Genomic DNA, 22,337 nt, shown 5'->3' with positions numbered 1-22,337 from the left:
TATGTACCCGCTACCACTCATAAAGGATATGCTGGCCCGTTTATCTGAGGGAGTGATTTTCACTAAGTTAGATCTGAGGGAGGCTTATTATCATGTCAGGATCCAAGAAGGGGATGAGTGGAAGACAGCCTTTAACTGTCCCCTGGGGAGCTACCAATATTGGGTGATGCCATTTGGGTTACAGGGGGCACTGGCACTGTTCATGCAGTTAATAAACGAGGTACTGCATGAACATCTCTATTAAGGTGTACTCGTTTACCTGGACGATATTTTGATTTACACGAAGACCATGGATCAGCACATAAAATTGGTAAGGGACGTTCTGACCAAATTCTTAAAAGCCCAATTCTTTGTCAAAGTATCCAAATGTGAATTTCACCAGACCGTTTGGACTACTTAAGCTATAGAGTTTCCAAGGTGGGAATAGAAATGGATCCAGCAAAGATACAGGCGGTAATGGACTGGCAGGCTCCAAGAACTCCAAAACAATTACAGAGCTTCTTGGGGTTTGCCAACTTCTACCATCAGTTCATACCATCATTTGCCAAGGTGGCTTTACTCCTTACCGACCTATTGAAAACAAGACACCTTGCCAGAAAGCCTCATCCCAGTCAACCCTTACAGTGGGATCTGGTTTGTCAAAAAGCGTTTAAAACATTGAAGGGATTGTTCGCACATGAGCCAATATTGAGACATCCTGATCCAGCCAGGAAATTTATAGTGCAGGCAGATGCGAGCAATGTAGCAGTGGGAGCTGTCTTACTCCAACTAAATGAAAAAGGAGAGCTGCAGCCATGTGCCTATACCTCTCGCAAACTAAGTGACACAGAACAACGATGGGCTATATGGGAAAAGGAGGCTTTTGCGGTGCGATGGGCACTGCCTACATGGAGGCATTTACTCGAGGAGGCTATGGTCCCCGTCGAGGTATGGACTGACCACAAGAACCTGGAGGCTCTACAATCTCCTCGGAAGCTGTCGCCCAAGCAAATACGATGGGCGCTCTACTTCCGTAGGTTTAACTTCCAACTGAAATATATTCCTGGTGGGTGAAATTTTATGGCAGATGCTTTGTTACAGAAGCCACAATTTAATAGTGATCGAGAGCAGACATTCCAGCCTATGTTTCCCCAGTCAGCGAACATAGCTTTAGCAGCCAGCAGTCAGTCAGAAAGCCTCCAGCTGATATCACATAGTCTATTAGAGATGCACTTCCACTAGACCCTTGGTTCCAGATGAATCAGCAGACTCTAACCAAAAGAGATGGTTTAGCATGGAAAGGGCCAAAAATATATGTTCCAACAGAACAACAGATAGCAGTTTTACAGCATTGCATGATGCATGGGTAGCAGGACACTATGGATTCCTGAAAACACTGCATTTGACGAATTAGCAGTTTTGGTGGTCAAAGATGAAGCGAGATATTGAGGAATATGTTCGGGGTTGTAATGTTTGTGCAACTATGAAAAACCGGCCAGAAAAGCCACCTGGCTTGTTACAACAAGAAGCAAAGCCCACTCGGCCCTGGAAAGACATAGCAATGGATTTCATTGTGGAGCTGCCAGAGAGTAGGGGGAATAATGTTATCTGGACAATAGTTGATTTGTTGTCATTTCATTGCCTGTCCAGGGCTTCCGTCAGCTAAAAAATTTGCCAAACTATTCCTAGTACATATTTACCGTTTGCATGGTGTACCTAAACATATAATTTCAGATCGTGAGGAACAGTTTACTGCTCAAGTTTCCTGAAGAGGGTGGGGTCCTCTCAGGGTTTGAGTTCTGCATTCCATCTGGCTACCAACGGCACAGAAGAGAGAACTAATGCTGCAATGAAACAGTATCTCTGTTGTTATGTGCATTACCAGCAAACTGACTGGGCGTGTCTACTGCCATTTACTGAAGTTGCACATAACAATGCAGTACATAGTAGTACTGGGTATACCCCCTACCGTATTGTGAATGGGTTTGATTTCATGGTTACACCTGAATGTCCTCAAGCCACTGCTGATCACGGAACTATAAAGGAATGGATAGACTACATGTATCCAGTGTGGAAAAATGTCCGAAAAGCATTGCAGGTTGCAGCAGACACATACAAGAGACACATGGACAAGAAACACAATCCACAACCAACGTTTCGGGTTGGGAATAAGGTATTTTTATCTACCAAGTATATACGCCTTAAAGTGCCCTGCCGTAAACTGGGTCCCAAGTTCATAGGTCCATTCCCAATTGTCAGAGTAATTAATCCGGTCACAGTAGAATTAAAGCTGCCTCCCATGTTGGAGAAAACCCACCCGGTGTTTCACAGCAGTTTACTCAAACTGGTGACCGCTACTGGGCTGCGTAATCTTCCAACACCACCGTCTCCAGTGCAGGTTGATGGTGAACGCCATTATGAAATCGAACAGATAGTAGATTCCTGTCGTCGTCATGGCACTTTACAGTATTTAGTAGTTTGGAAGGGATACCCGTTTACAGATGCATCGTGGTTGAGGTCATCTGAGGTGCATGCACCACGCCTGATTGCCCAGTTCCATCGTCGATACCCTGATAAACCTATAGAGGATACTGCTAATAGTGCTTTTTGTCTTCCAGAATCCTCTCCACTGGTAGGGGGGCGGCATGTCAGCCCTCAGGCTGCCATCCAGGGGGACCCTGTCCATCACCATGCTTGCTCGGCCATGCTTACATGCCACTAACGCTGCCACGTTGATGTTGCCTCTCTGATGTCGATTGAGCCTGTAGCTGCATGTGGCTCTTCTACTCGGGTGCAACTGCCTACTCTGATGTAACTCTTCTACTCGGGTGCAACTGCCTACTCTGATGTAATTCTTTTGCTCGGCTGTGGCTAACCAGGAAAGAGGCTATGATGACATTGAGTGGGGGTGTAGCTGAGGGTGTGGGTCATGGTGATTAGTGATGGTGGGTGGGTGGGTGTCATCTGGGTGGAGTTGTGTGTGGAGCTGGGTGGGGTAATGCTATATATATATGGGTGATGGTGTTAACTTGGTTAGAACTGACTTGGATTTGATTATCTCTGTATCATTGTCATTTAGTGCTGGTTATCACGTAGTTTCTTAGATAGAGATAAAAGTTTTTCACCAAACAAACTAAATATCTGTTTGTATGCAATGTGAACACCAGAACGTGACACTTTATTCCTAGACCCTGAAATCTGTATGGGACAGGGTAAAGGAACATAGATGCAACTCTGTTATTGAAGCTTTAAGTGTGTGCAATGTATATTAAGAAGGGACAGAGCTTTGATTAAATCACAGGAACCTTATTTTTGGGGGACATACTCCTCCTGTGCCCATATCCTCTTTTTGAAATTAGGACAGTGACTGGCCCAAAGTCACCCAGCTGGATTTCATTCCTAAGGCAGGCCTAGAACTCACAGTCTCCTGGTTTCTAGACAAGCACCTTCATCACCACACCAAACTGGCTGTTATGTGTTCATGTGCAACTAAGACCCAATCCCTCTCCCTCTCTCTCTTAGTATTTTCAACCTCAAGGGACTTTGTCCCAAAGTTTCCACTGCCTTTATTTCTTTAATCAGTTCTTCTGTACTGATTAGGATTAGATCCATGATGAACAATATCAAATGTGGAACAAAAATTATGGTTCAGAATTTCATTTTCATAAACCTCTATTAAATCATAATCCACTTCTCCATTAGTAAGCTACTGAAGTAAATAAACACTTACAAATGAAAAAGTGTGCTATTCTACTTTGCTGTTGTCTTTCCTCTTTTTCCTCTTATTCAATCTGTTTTCTTATTGTTTGTTATTAATACATAGCAACAGCTCCTAGAAGAGCTAGCTGCATTACAGAATCATCTCAGTCTGCAGTTTCAAGGATACCAAAAAATATGGTGATTTATAAACTATGTATATAAAAATCATAGTCCCTGGTGGGTTGTGGTTTCTAGTGTGTGTTGCCACTGAATTTACAACCCCTCAAAAATCAATGAAAATCCTGTCAGAGGACTTTAAAAAAAGCATATGATGAACTCAGTATGTATACAAAGAAGAAACTGCTTGAAAAAAAATGATTCCTCAAATTAATCTTTTTTCCAGCTGGTGAAGTTTATGGGTGATCAGTCAAGATGAAATAGAACCTTTGATAGAAAAGTAGACAAGCACATAAGAATATCAAATGGTACAGATGAAGAAAACCAGGGCAAGGCAGCTTCGACTAAGGCAATATCAAAGAACTTCTTTTACTAGCATAGTTGACAAAAGCAAAGCTCTCATCCTGGGAAGAGTAAAGGCAGTGATATCATCTCCACCTGAGTCTGGGTGCCTCAGAGACACAGATCTCAGTTTTCTCTCACACCTGGCATTCCAAAATCCTTAAATCCCCTGTCTTGAAGTGAGCTCACACCCACACAAGCATAAAAACAGAAAAGCTGTCCCGTCAACAAAGCTTAATATTTAGAAAAGGTTTGCAAGTTATTATTTTTTTAAAAGCAGCCATATATCCAAGTTTTCAATTTGGATTTGTAGTCAGGTCCATGGAAGCCATTAGCCAATTTTGCAATTATTAGTGGCAATTCTTTTTCCTTCATTCCCACAAACAGTTTCTGAAAGAGACTGCTATTAATCTCATTTGGCAGAGCTAGGCTGAAAAATAAGTGATTCCCCCCCACCCCGCATTTTAAATTGAGTTAGAACATTTTATATGCCAATTCTTAAGAATATACTAAATAGCTCTTGCTTAAGCCAGTCATATGGATATAAACAACATGTGAATTTTTAAAAGATATAAGCTAAAGCTAAAAGGTTGTGAAAAAGTTGTCATTTTCTCCAAATCCATTGTGAGAATCAAAAGGTATGCCCTTTTGCTGTACACCTATGTCTCTACCACATTTTTAAAAGCAAGTTTCAAACATGATTTGTGGAGATTTGTATTTCAATGGAGACTTACTATGAGTTGTCCATAACAAAAGTGTCAAAGACTAAAAGACCCCCTAAGAGGTAGCTGGAGCTTTATGTATTATGTTTCATACTGCCAAATATTAACCACCCAAGGCATAAAACATAAATCCACAGTTATGTATCCGTAAGCCAATCATCACAGCAGAAACATTAAAAGAATGAAATAACATTTAAAATAACCATTGCTGGCCTAATACAATCATCTTATGTTCATAAAGAATGTAATGTATCCCCTACTGGCAAGTTATACTAAAGGATCCTGAAGGAATCTAGGAGCCAAGCCATATCGGTTAAAAACAGCCCTCTGAACTGTACGCACAAACCTATTGAGAATTTAAGAAGTGTTGCAATATAACAGGCTACAAGAAGCCATCAACTGCTAGCAGGAGGATTCCTCCATTTTGTACCTATTGTGATTTTTGAGTTGTCTTCAAAGATACTCCCATATAAGGTATACTGTAGTAGTCTAGCCAGATAGTGTTGAGATATATCCTCCGAGCAGGATTCCAAGTGGTGTGCTTAAAGAAGGATCTCAGCCTTCATTTTCAAATCTAGCAGTAGCCGTGAGTTCAGGGTGACTGAAGATCACAGACCTGCTTCCTTGGTGGAGAGAGTCCCCCACCAAGAAATAAATCCAGAGCAGACAGAATGCCAGATTTCTGTATAAACAGCAATTTTGGACCTGAACTTCAGCCTGTTTTGTATCAGTCCCTTGTAAACTCTAGACAGAGTATCACAGACCCTCCGGTTTGGCCCAAGATGAATATATTTAACTGGGTATTACTAGCATACTAATACCTCACCTCAAACTGGTGGATAACCTGTCCTAGTGGTGCTATGCAGGTGTTGAAAAAAGGCTCTGTCATCCCTTCAAAGTAGACCAGGTCAGTAAACAAGCACCATACGAAATATTTTGTTGACATAAGTTATAATAACAGAATTTTAAACACCTGAAAGTATTTCTCCTTCTTGTCTTCTTCTTATATCCGATTCAAAGAAGATGAACCTCGAGTTTCTTTCTCATGCCTTCCTATTTTTCCAGTCAAGTTCATGTTTTCCTAATGGCTGTTGCTATTTGTTTAAAATGCCATCCCTGCACAAAGGATTCCCTATTGTGCTAACCTCTCCTCCCTTGCCACCAACTGGCACTGTCTGCTTGAGGAGAAAGAGACTGTAGAACAGTGCTTCTGATCCCCAAACTTTGCAGACAGTCCAGAAAGTTACCACTGTCAACCACTGGTGAAAGATCAAGTACAACCAGGAGGAGTGCAATTCAGATCTTGTTGAAGATTGTTTACCAAAGCAACCCAAGATACTTATGTCCCATACCCTGACTGAACTCTGAGTCACATCATTTACTTTTTCTATGATTCTATAGCTGAAACCTCACCAATTTCTTAACACCCTTCTCTGGAAATAGAAGACTAGAAAAAAATATAGTGAGATCTGGGGGAGATCTCTTCAGCAATGACTGTTTGACTGCCTCTTTGAAGGCACTTAGTTTAACCAACTCTTCTAGATAGTCATTACCGATCTAGTTACTCAATCCCTGTTCCCCAATGAAAGGACCCAAAAGGAGCATATGTTTAAATTACAGGCTAGAGAACTCTTCTTTATCAGACTTCATGAGCCAAAATGAATTTTGTATAACTGAACAAGACTTTGCTCCAATAACAATTTCACACACTGGTCAGGTATAGAAAAAACAAGAATTTGAATGACTTTATCAGCAAAACACTTTGTGGATTGGCAGATCTTCCTGCCTATCTCTCCCCAGTAGGAGCAGGGTGTCTTAACTACCGGTAGCACTCCTGAACAACAAACCAATGACACCATATGACAAATAGTGGTATTTCACTGGGCAAGCTCTTATCCACAGTTGTGTTGCTTTTTGTACAAGTAGTGTGTGATTTATTACTAGTGTTTCATCTCCAAGAACCAAGCAAAGCAACATAAGATTGGCAAACTGAGGACTGCTGCTTCAGGACAATCACTTCAAGAGCTCTGTTAACTCCTCAGAAAAACCAAGCATTTGATGAAACACGCTGCAAGTTCCTGGGAAATCCCAAAGCACCTGGTAGAACAGTGATGGGCAACCTTTTTGGCGTGGTGTGTCAAAAATCGGCCAAAAATCGAGCATAACTCGCGTTGTGTGTCACTTCGACAAAAACATAATTTTGCGCAATTTATAGTTTAAACTACAAAAATGTATAATTGCAATATATAATTGTATTTAATAAACCAAAAACAAATTATTTAACATACCTGCTTAGTAACTTCTTTGTTCATCAGTCGATTTCGTATGTTGCCCTTGATATTATTGAAGTTGTTTGGGGTGCCGTGAACCAGGGCTGTGGAGTTGGCTGCTTCCACCTCCACGTCCTCATCAACATGCCGCTCCAGCCCGCCCCTGCTATGAATATTCCTAGTGACGCGAGGGCTGCTAATGGCGCTCACAGTTCCCGTTGGCACTCCGCTGTTCCCTGCTGTGGTGCGGTCGTAACCGACAGTCCCAGTACAGGAGTAGACTCTCTGTGCTGGCCTGACTGGAGAGAGGCGCGCACTGTTCTAATCACTGTTCCCGCCTCCTCTCCTGCGGGTCCTCCCTCGCCGCGCTGATGACGTGTGTGCGCACGGCACGCACACCTTACCAGCAGCCCCTGCGCTCAGAAAGGGGCGGCAGCGATACAGTAAGTGAGTGTGGGCGGGGGAGATCACACGTCCCGCCCCCCCGTTCCTCCAGCACAGATTCTTTCATCCTCGGCAGCCGTGCAGGAGCCGAGGATGAATCGCATGAAATCCTGTGCGTGTCACCCCAAATGGCTATGCGTGTCAGCACTGACACGCGTGTCATAGGTTCGCCATCACTGTGGTAGAATCTGCTCATTAGTCATTTGAGGTTTTGGCTCTTGGAGACAAACAAACAAAACAAGAATCTTCAAGAATCTAACGCAATCACAGAAATCTTAGCTTTAGAGTTGTCTTAGTGTGTCCTATTAGTAGAGACGGCTTCATCCACAAATCATTAAGAGCAAGGAAGATATCAATTACCTTTCAGGCAACTATATTAGTCTGATTTCTATGTGGGTTTAGAACTAAGCTAGATATTCTTTAGATATTCTGGTCTACAAATGAATCAAGAACTGTATGTCTTTCTCATTTATCATAACAGCTCTTACTCCTGAGAAAAACCAGATCAGTTAGTATTGATGAATTGCAGGATTTGTGGAAATATGAGTTACAATTCTAAAAATATAGTAAAAAATCTTGTGAGAAACATCTTTCTAAATACAGATGTTGCAGCCGTTGTGTTAATTTTCATTTTTAAACTGGAATATCAACAGTCACCATAATTAATTGGCAAGAGAGAGCAGCAAAGTCAAATGTTTCTGCTCACAGGTCTGGGTAACTATGAATGAATTACAATCAAGAAAGAACTATGCCCCCATTTCTATGCAGCAAAGCAATCTGTTTCAGTAATATAGATAATTTAGAATTGCTGAGTACTATCAACATATCGTTGCCAATAATGTTACAGGAATACATCAGGGGTGGGTTTCAGGCGGTTCGCGGTGGTCCCCGCGAACCGGTTGGTCAGCGAACCCGGAAGTAAGTAACTTCCGGGAACGCCAAAGGGTCCACCCGCCCGCCCACGTTTCTTACCCGGTTTTGACGAGTTCTGCGCTTCCACGCATGCGCAGGATGCATACAGCGCCTGCGCAATCATCCAGGAGCAGCTGGAGCATCGCACAGGTGCTAGTACGCATGCGTGCACGAGGACGCCGCTGGCCCCATTCCAACCGAACCGGTTGGAACGGGGCGAGAAACCCACCCCTGGAATACATCCAAATGGAGCAGTGGGCTCAAAGCTCAACTTGAAGGTATCTTTATCTTTTACCTTTACTATTAGAATATGAACTGATCATTGGCATTAAAATATAATCAAAGTGGTAATAATCTGGGGATGAATAAAGGCTCACCTTGCTGCTTTCTGAGTAAGCTCCACAGGAAAGTCAGGGCAAAGCAGTTGCAATAAACAGTGGTACTCCTTGGCGGTCAGCAAGTCTGCAACAGAAAGCAAAAGCATTAAGTGTGTGGTGAATAGTGTCCCCAGCATTGAAGTTATTTTTAGGATATAGGTAGTCTTTGATTAATGACCACAATTGGGATTGGCAACTTATTTGTTAAACAAAGTAATCACTAAATGGGGAATCATGTGACTGCACCTGTGCTATGATTTTACTTTAGCTTTCTTGTTTCTCCATTCCCCTATCCTTTGAACGCTCATCCAAGCCCTGGAATAATTAGCAAGAAGTGAATTGTTAAATTTACTTTCATTGAAGAGAAAAGGATAACAATAGAGTAAACAGGCACACAATGGAAAATATACATCAAAAGGACTGTGCTTTTACAAGCAGCCCCAAACATGTGGATACTTCAACACTGGAGTTTTTAAAGAAGAGACTGGACAACCATTTATCTGAAATGCTGTAAGGTTTCCTGCTTGAGCAGGAGGTTCCACTCCCAACTCTATTATTCTGTTATCCTGTGTTTGGAGATGGGTTCTGTGAACATACTAAACCCAGGATGGCAAACTTATGGCACACATGCTGGAAGTAGCACGCAGGGCCATCTCTCCAGGAACACCAGCCATCGCCCATTACTCTTCTGGGTTCCGGCGTCTTCACGCATGCAGGAGCACCGAAAAGCAGAACAGCTCCCTGGCACACATGTGCGTGCTGGGAAGCTGAGCTTCCGGTTTATAGCGCACGCATACACGCCGGCCAGGTGGTCTTCATGTGTGCATATGTGCCAGAAACTGGAAGACCAGGTGACTAGCTTCCCAGCATGCAAATGCGTGCCGGGGAACTGTTCTTCTGGTTTCCAGTGCTCCTTCACGCGCATGCACACATTCCTGTTTTGGCATTCAGTGCCAAACAGGTTCACCAACACTGCACTAGGCAAACTGCCAGTATATATCTCATTATGTGCCTGCTTACTCTTTTGTAAGCAGAAAAGAAGAAAAAAAAAACCCAGCTCAAGCACAGGAGAGATTGCCTAAATCACTTATTTAGACAATTTATCTTGGGCCTGATCTGTTTTGGTTTTGTTTGTTTACTTATTTTTTATTTTCCCCTTTACACAGCAGAGAGATTGAAAAAGGAAGCACACAGGAGCACATTTGCCTAGTGTGCTTCCAGCTCTCAACCCTTGTGGTTGGGGATGCTAGTGCATTCTTTTTGATGTATGTTCCCCATTGTGTGCCTACTTATCCTCTTGTAATCCCTTCCTCTCCAAGCTCTCCTCTCTACAAGAGAGGGAAAAAGGGGGGAAAGAGTCAGACACAGAACAAGTGAACGGACTGTTTTAGCTATCATGTGACTAAGGAATGCTGTGAAGGTTGTAAATGTGTGACTTGGCTGAAAAGTTATTTTTTCTCACTATCATAACTTCGAGCAGTTAGCAATAGCAATAGCAGTTAGACTTATATACCGCTTCATAGGGCTTCCAGCCCTCTCTAAGCGGTTTACAGAGTCAGCATATCGCCCCCACAGTCTGGGTCCTCATTTTACCCACCTCGGAAGGATGGAAGGCTGAGTCAACCCTGAGCCGGTGAGATTTGAACCGCTGAACTGCAGATAACAGTCAGCTGAAGTGGCTGCAGTACAGCACTCTAACCACTGCGCCACCTCGGTTCGGTTGTTATATGAGGCAGTCAATAAGGGAGGCCTATCTGTACTTCATATTAGACAGCATGTGGCAATATTTTATTGTATTTAAATTTTATCTTATATATGGCCCATATGTTAATAGGGAAGGCCAAAATATTGTTAAAGACAGGGTGCATTATATGGGATGTGAAACATTCAGGAATGTGGAAAATTGTTAAGCCTATGATATTAAACCTCCTAATTCAGAGATTACTAATTAGGCAGAAAAATCATTCAATCCTATTTTAATTGTAGTTCAGGACATATAAGATTAGTCCATGGTACAGAGTAATTGTCAGATTTAGCAAGGTAATGCTTTGATCACTTAACAAAAGCAGTATGTATAGTGACTATTTTAGCAAAATCTATTGCCAGGAACTACAGGAAACAGGCCCTACGCATGCTACATTTCAAATACTTCTTTGTACACAGCATCATATTTAGTTTTTACAAAATTTCCATCTCTTTGGGGCATAGTATTTGCTTCCTTCCTAGCCTCTCCACTTCTGCCTTCAATCATACATTTCAAAATCTGCTTTTTAGTCATACCTTTTCTCCTGACATCACAACATTCTACAGTATGCCCAAATTATTGAAACTTCTGCTAAACGAACTGTATAAGGGGCATTGATGCAAACTTTGGCTTGTTTTAAACAAATACTCAACACAGAGAGTAAGGAATTAATCCTGCACATAGAATAGAATGGAATGGAATAGAATAGAATAGAATAATTTATTGGCCAAGTCTGATTGGACACACAAGGAATTTGTCTTTGGTGCATATGCTCTCAGTGTATATAAAAAGACAAGATACATTCGTCAAGAATCATAAGGTACAGCACTTAATGATAGTCAATCAGGAAACAATCAATATCAATATAAATCGTAAGAATACAAGCAACAAACTTACAGTCATGCAGTCATAAGTGGAAGGAGATGAGTGATAGTAACGATAAGAAGACTAATAGTAATAGCAATGCAGCCTTCGTGAATATTTTGAAAGTGGTGAGGGAATTATTTGTTTAGTAGAATGATGGCGTTTGGGGAAAAACTGTTCTTGTGTCTAGGTGTGCAGTGCTCTATAGTGTCATACTGAGGGTAGGAGTTGAAACAATTTATGTCCAGGATGCGAGGGGTACGTTTATGAGAATAAACCTTATTAAACATAATGGGGCTTCTGAAGAAATATATTGATATAAATAAAATAATATAATTAGGAATTTTGTTTCAAAAGAAAATATATGACTCAAAAAATAACTGGATGTGTGTGTGTGTGTGTGTGTGTGTGTGTGTGTGTGTGTGTGTGTATGGGAGGAAACCTTGAGATTTTTTCATACAGAAAACACACAATTAGTCCTTTTACAGAGCAATACTTCCTTTGAGAAGGGCAATTCAAATTAAAAATTTAGGGAGGAAAAGTACTGGTGCCATTTTCCCACTTCACTGTTACCCTGCAAACCCAGGAATGCTTCTAGGTAAACGCATATATAAATCCCCATTTTCCTGGGCAGCCAAGAAGTTCAGTGTCAACTTGAATTAAATCCTAGATACGTATGTACACATTCATAAGCATGCATACACAGATCCAAATTGTCTTGCTGAAAAAGATACTCCCTGCTTAAAAAAAAAAAAAGGTATCATAAGTAATCTACACATCTTTTCATGTAATACTTAGTTTGGTCCAAAAGACTTATTTAAAACCAAGTAGTTTCAATCTGTTAAAAAAAAATCACTGGTACGGGAACATTCACTACCACATGTTTGTTAAAACCCTCCAAGCAACATCTGGCAGCATTAGGAAAGGCAAACAAGATCTAAGGACATATATGAAGAAGTATGGCGATTAAACCCACAAACATTATTGCTTTGGCATCTAGTAAGGCAGCTGGACGGCTTCTTGGAATTGTGTGTGCAAAACTAGTCAATGTATTAAAGAAAGGCAAAGAGACAAGATCCAAAATACACAAAGTAGCCAACCAAATGAATCATCTCTTAAGAGTCCTGCTTTGTAAAAGCTTGGCAAAGAAAAGCCTCTGTGGTTCTTGAGGAGAGAAGACCAAAGAGGTGAAGCTCAAGAGCATTTATGGGATGGAAAGAGAATGGAAAGATACTTATCTCAAAAAACCGTGCATGATTGTAAGTTCCCAGTCCAAAAGGTTGTGGACTGAAGTTAAAGAGAAGGCTGGCTGAATAGCAATACTTTTGACAAATTTCTATATGCAGAAGAATGTAAAGAATGGAAGAAAAGCCAGTAGTAAAACTAGAGCCAAATACAGGAAGGGAGTGAAGCCAAAGGGCACTAAATGGACGGCTATAGTTAGAGCTCATTTGCTCAGTTACTTTTTATCCCTCTATTGAGCATTTACTTCTCTGCTCCAATATTTAATTAATGCAGCTAGAATCAAAAGAGGCCCCTGCATGTTCTCAAACTAAGCACTGGCATGCATTTACAAAGTTACTGCTTTCTTCTCCTGATTGCAGCCCATTGTGCCTCATACAATGAAGCTACAGAGAATGCTTTGGGGTTTGGAGAATTCTTTGGCCTTTAGGGGTGGGTAAAGGATCACACTAGCAAAAGAGATCCTGGAAAGCTACTGTGCATAAATCTGGGATCCTTGCCTGTATTTCAATTGGGTATCATCATAGACATTTGATATTTTACAACGTTTAAACAAATTAAGACTTAGTTTGAATATTCATGAGTTTCCAGCTTCTATTTCTGCATATTTAATCATACCCATATGTAGGCAGATTTTAAGCTCAATTTTTCCCATGTTATGTTAGAATCCAGATATATTACAATTCAGCCATCACAATCTTCTCCTAATGATGAAAAATAATGCTTGTTGAGGATTATAGGAACTGAAATCCCACATGTTTCTAGAGCACCTGGTTGGAGAAAGATGCTCTTAGTCTAGTGTTTAAATAAGAGGTAGAATTCATTCAGGGATGCTGGTAGCATTCTTTTTCCCCTTTATTTTTTGTGGCAGAAGATAGAACCAGGTACAGATGTGGTGTTTCTCTTTTATTCCCTCTCTTCTCAGATTTTTTACTCTATTTTGCTCCAAACCTCTGCACTGAATTTTAAGAAATGTATTTAACATTCTGGCTGCACAAAGGAACCAAGACTATAAAACTTGACACCATTTTAACAGGGTCAAGGCAAAACAAATATGACTGAGGGAAAAAATTACAAAAACAGGTGTGATTCTTTAGTAGTATACCCTTAAGGCAGTTTTATGTATTTAGGTACTATGTGTTCTGTGTTGAACATTAATTATTGAAAATTTATTCTTTATCAAAGTATTTTATTTTGTTACTGGTATATCTTTTGTATTTTTATTTTCAGTTTTTATTTTAAATCTAGAGTGTACAGTCCTTTTTATTGTCAGGAAAATGTGCAGTAATTGATTGTTGGTGAATACAAAACATGTGTATGCATGTACAAAATATGCACAAAATGTGTGCAACATGCAATGCTATTGTAAGAAATAGCAAGTTCTATAAACTGAGTATGCAAAAGTAAATCAGCAAGTAGACATGTGGTGGGGATTTTTTTGTATGCCAAAGAAATATCCTCACATTAGTAATGTTCCTTAATCTAAGAGGAGAAAGGCGTGCACCTGGCATTTACTTGGAGATTCTCAGGTGTGATATGATGTACAGGAAGGAACACTACAACATGAGTAATAAGAGGGAACAGGTAGAAGGAAGGAAACATATTCATCTCACTAAGTCAGCTATTAAAATGCAAATCAATTCCAAATGGACAAGGGGGAAAGTCCAGTATGGATGATGGCCACATGTTTTTCTTATTTTTTTGTACTATTTCTTATCAACTTATTTAGTGTCTGCCTGCATATTTCCACAGAGAGTAAAGAAACGGTGTTTGGGCTGAATTCATACATTAAATATACAGTTTTTGCAGTGAGGTTTAAAGAATAGCAGATATTAAGAGTACTTGGTATTCAGTATAAGACTGCCTGAAGTTACGAATTCAACCTTGAGATCTGTCTATAGATAATAGAGTATGTACAAAGTCATTTATCAAGTATGGTGAAGTGATACTGCTTACATCATTATAGGTTAGATAATATGGTCTGCAAATTTAAAGAAAACATCTGGTCATTTTCCTGTGTTGGAACTTCTGAATCTTTTCACTTTGCACAGTCTGATTTTACAAAGTAAATGAATAATGATGTCTTTATTCTAGGATGTTCACATAGTAAAATGTTTTACAAGTACAGTATAGTAAGCTCTTCTTTGTTGTAAAATGTAACAGGATAAAAAATTCCTGCTGAGGTTAGTCATGATTTCCATAGTGGCTCCTAATATAAGTGATTTATCACATTTTCCTATTTTTTATGCAGAGAATGCCACTTGGCTTTACAAAATGTGCTGACTTATTAGTTGTGCTTCAATAATGAATTCAGGTGTAATTGGCTTGTGTTTGATACATATAATTTAGAAAGTTCACTTTAGAGTAGAATAGGGATATAAAATCAGCTGATTTGGAGCCAGGATCCTAGTGGAAGAACTTCACAAGATTCTGCACACAATTAGCTTGTAAAATTTCTGTAGACCCACCAAAACATTTATTGTTCTGTCTTTGTGAAAAAAAATAGCTAGAAACCAATTTTATAGTTTTAGATTTATATATTTATGGACATATTTTGATTTATAGATAGATAAATTTATAATTCCTATTACTTTTGATCATTTGGATGATGAAAGCTTAATTGAAAGAAATAATGCAATAATAGTAAAATAGTAAAATCATTAATTCATCTACAAATATACTATATCAAATGCATAAGGTGACTGCTGAACAGAAATCATGCTTTTTTAAGCTTCCAGTATTTACTTTACTGGTAACATAGATAGAACATTTATGAAGCTTGGTCAGTGATAATCTGTTTCTCAGTAATTTTCTCTATCTATCTATCTATCTATCTATCTATCTATCTATCTATCTATCTATCTATCTATCTATCTATCTATCTATCTATCTATCTATCTATCTAATCTGTCTATTCATCTATCCAATCAACTCAAGGCACCAAACATACCTAACTCTCCTACCTCCGGTCTTTTTTCTATAACAACCCTGGAAATTGATTGGATTGAGACAGTAACTAACACACAGTCAACTGGCAGGCTTTCATGCATAAAGTAGGAGTAGAATACAGTACCCTGCTTTCTAGAACAGTATCTTAACATTCAATCAATTAATCAGTCAATCAATCAGAATAGAGCTGGATGGAACCTTGGAGGTCATGTGATTGTGGGGACACTGTACCAATCATAAGTACAAAGGTTGTTTGCAAACCTTCTTTGGCACCATTGTATCCTTAAGTGGTCACAAAAAAGGGCAGTCATTAAGTGAGGATTGACCTATTTATTTCTGGCCAAGCTGGAAGAGTGTGAGCTGAAAATGGCCATCACATAATTTTCAGATGCTTGGGAATTGATTGGAAGGGCAAATAGGTTGCCAAACATCCAGATCTTAATCAGAATCAGAATAGAGCTGGAAGGGGCCTTCTAGTCCAACCCCTTCGTCAAGCAGGAGACCCTATACAATTTGAGACAAGTGGCTGTCCAGACTCTTCTTAAAAACCTCCAGTGATGAAGCATCCACAACTTTTTAAGGCAAGTTGTTCCACTGGTTAATTGTACTCACTGTTAGGAAGTTTATCCTTAATTCCAGGTTGCTTCTCTCCTTGATCAGTTTCCATCCACTGTTTCTTGTCTTGCCTTCTGGTGCTTTGGAGAAGAGGCTGACTCCCTCTTCTTTGTGGCAGCCCCTCAAATACTGGAATACTACTATTGGTTGGTTGGCTTGCAACCAGGCTAATACTTCTTTACTCATAATCAAGTGGTCTACACTGGCAAGCCCTTTTCCCATTAGAAGAGCATAAACAGTCTTTTAAGTAAACTTCTGATTAAGTACTTTAAATATCCAAGATAAGAGTCCAAATCAGTATATGGTAGGAGACCCATTTCTAATGGTTTCAAATGCCTATCAAAATCTGAGTTATAGTCTAAATCCTATCCCTTTTGTAATAAAAATAACCAAAGAAACAAAAAAAACCCCATTCATGGAATTTTGCAAGCAAATGTAATTAGATGAGATACACTGAAGGCATCACTGTGTTAGTGAAGTTTTGAAGTCTAGTGTGACTTTATTGCCTTTTATATCTTTTTCTAAGTGTACTGGTGTATATTCAAGTACATAGAACTTTTAGATCTATTAGACATTTCTTCATTTATGTTTAAAAGAGTGGGACATCTAGAATTGCTCAGGCTAAGTAGACATTAATTGGTACCAAACTATCTCAATACATTTCATGGAAAATTTAGATGACTAAAAAATGGCAAATATTGTTCCTCTTCTCAAAAAGAGGGAAAAAGTCAATCAAGCCAATCAGCTTCAGATTTATATTGGACAAAATTTTAAAATAGACTATTAAACAGAATTTGCTAACATTTAGAAAAGGATGCATTGTTTGTCAGAAGCTAGCATGGTTTATCAAAAATAAGTCAAGAATCAACCAACTATCAAATTTTATTAAAAAGCATAAGCTTTTGTGAGTTACATTTAGCTTTCTCAGATGTATGGTGGTTGCTTTTTCCTCATGCATTCCCCATTTCAATTTAATCTTATATCAATTAATCAATCCATGCATTTGGTGCAGTGGATTTGATTAGTTTAAAATAGGACTACCAAATATTGCTAATATAAAGTATTTTTTTTATATATTTCATTGGGTTCTCTCAAACTATTTTTAGACTTGTATGGAAAGCATATCACATTTTGGGTCACATTTAGGAAATGGTGAACTTGTTTTCACTGCAAGTATTTAAACAAAAACTGAAGGGCTACCTTTTGAAGATGTGGATTTCTACCATACTAGGGATTGGATTAGATATTTTCAAAGCCATATATTGTATGGTTCTTTATAGTATAAGATTAAGGTGACCAGACGTCCTGCTTTTGGCGGGACAGTCCTGATTTTTAATAATTTGTCCTGTGTCCCGCGGCGTTTTTAAAAAGTCCCGATTTTTGAAGAAAGGGTGCCCCACCCTTTTTTTGGCTCCACCACGTGGCTTCCTCTTGCAAACATTTTCACTCATTTTTCCAGGTCTATCTTTGTCTATAGTGGCTGTGCGCCGGGAGGGCAGCCTGTGGGGCTGGAGGCTGTGCGGCGGCTGCGCGCTGCCAAGCACTAGCAGGAAACGCGGGGCGGGCTGGCTGAGCAGCCCTGCCTGCAGCTCGCCTTGCCGCCCGATGGAGGCTGCCCGGCTGCTGGCGCTGCTGCTGCTGCTGCTGGCGCTGCTGCTGCTGGCGCTGCTGCTGCTGGTGCTGCTGCTGCTGGTGCTGGCGCTGCTGCTGCTGGCGCTGCTGCGCCTCTGCTCCACCACCAAAGATGCCACTGCCACCCCCTCGCCGGCCCTTCCCACCTGGACGCCCACCACCCAGGAGCCACCCGAAGCCTTCCAGCCCGCCCGGGGCGAGTCGGCCGCGGTGCAGCCGGTGGTGGGCATCAGCCAGAGGGTGAAGATGAGGCCAGGAGAGAAGAAGGATCTGGGCATGCTGGGCTACGTGTTGGGCACCCCTTTGATTCCCCCCTCCCACTTTTCTTCTTGAATATTGAACTAAGTGGTGAGTATTTTAACTTGTTGGGCCTAGAATGTCCTATCAACTTCCATAGACCAAATTTTTAATCAAGAACACACACACCCCGTCAATGGTGTCCCGCTTTACCAATTTTAAAATCTGGTTACTTTATATAAGATACATAAATATGATGATATTTGACATTACAGCATACATGCCAATTATAGAGATGATAGTACTGATAAACAACTCTCAAAATACAAATTATTCTTGTTAATAAGGACTAAGGACTAAGATAGAATTCCATGAAATAAATCTAGATGAATGGTTTTAGAAACTAAGAATTTAAGTAAGTTGGTTAACCCTTTCAAAATTCACTTAACTATATTCCATAAATTTAAAAAATCTAGACATTTTATTTCGTTGCTTAATTCTATTGGACATACATATCTATCAAGAAGAAAGTTACAGCCAACTGCCATTACCCTTAAGAGGATGGAGACTACATTTATATACATTCTTTTTTACCTTAAAAAGTCTTGTCAAATTATAACTATTTAAGGAACAATCAAAAACTATTCATGGCCGTTCTTTTTAATCTGTCTTCTCTCTTCTTTCTTCATTTATATATACATTCAATCAACCCAATGTTGTGTCATATCTTACAGTGCTTCCTAGTTTGTCTCTTGGTAGCTGCAGATACCAACTATAAAATCCGTTTTATTGCCATGCCCCCACTACAATTCCTGGAGAGCTATCAAAATTCAGCCATGCCCAGAAATATCAAGAAATACCACTGTATAGTGGTACAATGGTTAGAATACAGTATTGCAGACTCTGGCCATAGCCAGGGGTTTGATCCTGACCAGCTCAAGGTTGACTCATCCTTCCATCTTTCCAAGGTCAGTAAAATGAGGACCCAGATTGCTGGGGGCAAAAGGCTGACATTTGTAAACTACTCAGAGATTGCTGTAAGCATTATGGAGCGGTACATAAGCCTAAGTGCTATTGCTATCATTTTCTGTGCTACATCATCCAAAATATGATTATTACCGTCCCTGAGCAATGTCTACCATTTGCTGTGGTTACTGCTTTCCAGTTAACTACAATGATATCACTAAAGGCCCAGTTCTAAAAAAAACCTATCTAATGAAATTGCCAAGAGCTGCTCAGAATAAACAAGAGTCATTGGGTACATGACCACGCAGATTCTTCCTGTCTCTAGGATACTCAGGCCACAGGCCAGCCCACAATCAAGTCAACAGTCCTCATGGCTGTTTCACAAGGAAGGCAATGGCAGGACACAGTAAGATACTATCACAATAAATAGAACTTTCTTGTAATCCATCTGTACCACAAATTACCATTTTAAATGCTTTATCTTTAAAAGGCCATACTGTGATCCATGTACGAGCCAACCAGAATGATTGCATACCATTCAAGCCTTCGGTACCACCCATGAACTCCAAGAGGCTTAAAGTCAAACTGGAAGAGTGAAGTGGAGAACAGAGATTTCCTTACAGTATTTAAAAACAGTATTCATTTTCCCATCATGAAGCACAGATTGTTCACATCAACCACAGAAGTGGCTGTTTGAACAAAAGGTCAGAAGAAAATCAGCACATCTAAATTGCAGTCTTCTATGCAGACCCCTAAATTATGATTCTTTTTTTTTTTCATACTGGCCTCTGGACTTTAGAAAATCTACCACAACCTAAGATATATGCTTTGAAAAAAACTACATCATAAAGACAAATGCAATTAACCAAGTGGTATTTGTTAATTTTAAAATGAAGGAAAAAAGCAATAACTAAGGTGTGATTTCATTTCATGTCTGGCTTTGCACAGAAGTTATCTTGGCCATCTTAATAAATCTACTGTATATTAACTGGTAATGGGAGCTCATCTGTAGTTTTAACCAGTAATATCAGAAAAGTAAATATTTAAAATCCACATGATGCAGGTATCATCAGATTATAATGTTACCTAATCCGTTCTGGAAAAGATGCCTATGTCATGAATTTTCTACCAGATTTATCAAATTGCCAAATCTTTGCTAGCCCTAAAATTAGTGATGAAAATAACCCTCCACTTGATTGTATTGACCTGATTAGATTGAAAATGTATACTTTTTGCACTTTTTCAATAAAGAAAGCTCTAATAAAGTTTTGTTTTTGTTGAATTTTTAAAATCAGTGCCTTAAATCAGGGAAAAAATTAAGTATAAACGAATGAAGACATATATTTTGCAAGGCTAACAAGAAACTCACAAACACATCTTCTCTCATACATGCATATACACACTGCCTTAAATTCTCTGGTATGTGGGCAGATCGGCTGATGTCATTTGGGGCTGCAACAGCACTTGATATTCCAGCATCTGGGCTGCCCTGACACTGTAAACTTGCAGCTGTTGCTACCCCAGACCCATTTACAACCACGTCTTTCAGACCCTATCCCTTTCAGACTCAATCTGGGTGCTCAGTTAGAAGTGTGCCCTGGTTTGGTGACTAGCTCAATTTGTAAAATATATTTTTAAAAGAAAAGAAAAATATTTTTCAGAGTTATTCTGTACGCATTAAGAACTTTAAATACCCACTGTAAATGCATTTAAACCTTGCCAAAACGTCTAATAGGGGCTAGTTTAGGCAATTGACAGGAGTTACCATTGACTTCAAGGCAAACTAACACATATATAGCTAGCTAATAAAACCTTTTCTTTCTCATCTTTGTTCCCTCAAATATTAAAATTCTGGATTTAGGAACTCTAATTATAAAAGTAAGCACGTGCCTTTAAAAAAAAAGAATATAAATATAATTAGATTAGAATCCCTGTGTGTGTGTGTGTGTGTGTGTGTGTGTGTGTGTGTGTGTGTGTGAGAGAGAGAGAGAGAGAGAGAGAGAGAGACAGAGAGACAGAGAGACAGAGAGAGAGACAGAGAGAGAGAGAGAGAAGAGAGAGAATATGAATGCATGAATTTGGTATTGTTTCTGTATTCTGAGGTGGAAGCAAACTGAAATCAAAGAATCATACAGTTTGATCAATCCAAACATTCCCGCTATTCCTGTTAAAGATTAAGCAACAGAAACTGAACTATCTCTTTAAAAAAATTACATACCAGAACACTTTACAATTTTCTGCCTTTGGTTTGTAGAATTTACAGAAATTACACTAAAAGAATTAAAACTTGTCCAAGCTTACAAATGACAGAAATAATCACAGAAAGGTATTGTAATAGAACATATTCAAAGAATACTAATATTAGGCTTTGGAAAATTGCTAATATTGAGAGAAAGGCTAATTTTAAGGCATCTGAGGTTTCTTTTTATATTTTGACATGGCAATCAAAACTGTCCAATCATGCATCATCTCTTGTACTTAACAGAATAGCAATCATTATGGATATGACAAGATTTCTGAGAAAGGAAATGCAGTATCTGTCATTCTGTAAGATGTCCTGATGACAGTGGGATTTTCATCCATCACTTTGGTGTCTGAGCATGGCAATTACTATTAATGGTCCACCATTCTGGATGGGATTGCTGTCAGTCAATCTCTTCACCTAAAAGGTTTCTTAGCAAGTCAGTCCACTCTCTCTCTTTCCTTTTAATTCTGCATCATAGATAATAACTGAAGGGAGAAGAAAAGAAACAAGTAAGCAAGCAGTGAAATGATCTGTTCACGTAGCTCCTTTTGTTCCCTTGTCAAGCCTTTTTCCATCTGGTTACAGATAGGAAAATCATAAAGAAGAAATTATCTTCTTTAGATATTCTTTGTGCTTTGAAAGACTAGAAAAAAGAGAAATGCAGAGAAATAAGAACTTTCTTCATTATATACTGTATTTATGTGTCCTTTTACCTCATGCTTAATCTCTAAGCTGTTGGAAAAATTCAGAAGATGGATAAGAAAGTGGTGTGAAAAGCAGAATAACCAAAAAAATTCCTTCAAGGAGTTGGCAACAGAGTCTGACCTTGCCTCTCTGTAATATAGGTAGTCCTCAGCTTATAATAGTTCATTTAGTGACCATACAAAGTTACAATGGCACTGAAAAAAGTGACTTATGACC

General features: G+C 39.5%; 1 protein-coding gene across 3 annotated transcripts in view; it reads right to left on the bottom strand.

The window, feature by feature from the left end:
- CSTPP1 (centriolar satellite-associated tubulin polyglutamylase complex regulator 1) overlaps positions 1-22,337 on the bottom strand; it is a 138,845-nt gene that overhangs the window by 21,429 nt on the left and 95,079 nt on the right. For all 3 annotated transcript variants that reach the window (XM_087720481.1, XM_087720488.1, XM_087720496.1), the window contains one exon: positions 8,923-9,007. In XM_087720481.1, the coding sequence (XP_087576607.1) occupies positions 8,923-9,007 (85 nt within the window). The remainder of the gene's footprint in view (positions 1-8,922; positions 9,008-22,337) is intronic.

Source organism: Thamnophis sirtalis, unplaced genomic scaffold (genome assembly GCF_051295495.1).
Source record: "Thamnophis sirtalis isolate CommonGarterSnake01/CBP01778 unplaced genomic scaffold, rThaSir2_p1.2 scaffold_1, whole genome shotgun sequence".
NCBI lineage: Eukaryota > Metazoa > Chordata > Lepidosauria > Squamata > Natricidae > Thamnophis > Thamnophis sirtalis.
Note: the sequence above shows the minus strand (reverse complement) of the source record. Positions and strands in the feature narration are given on the sequence as shown.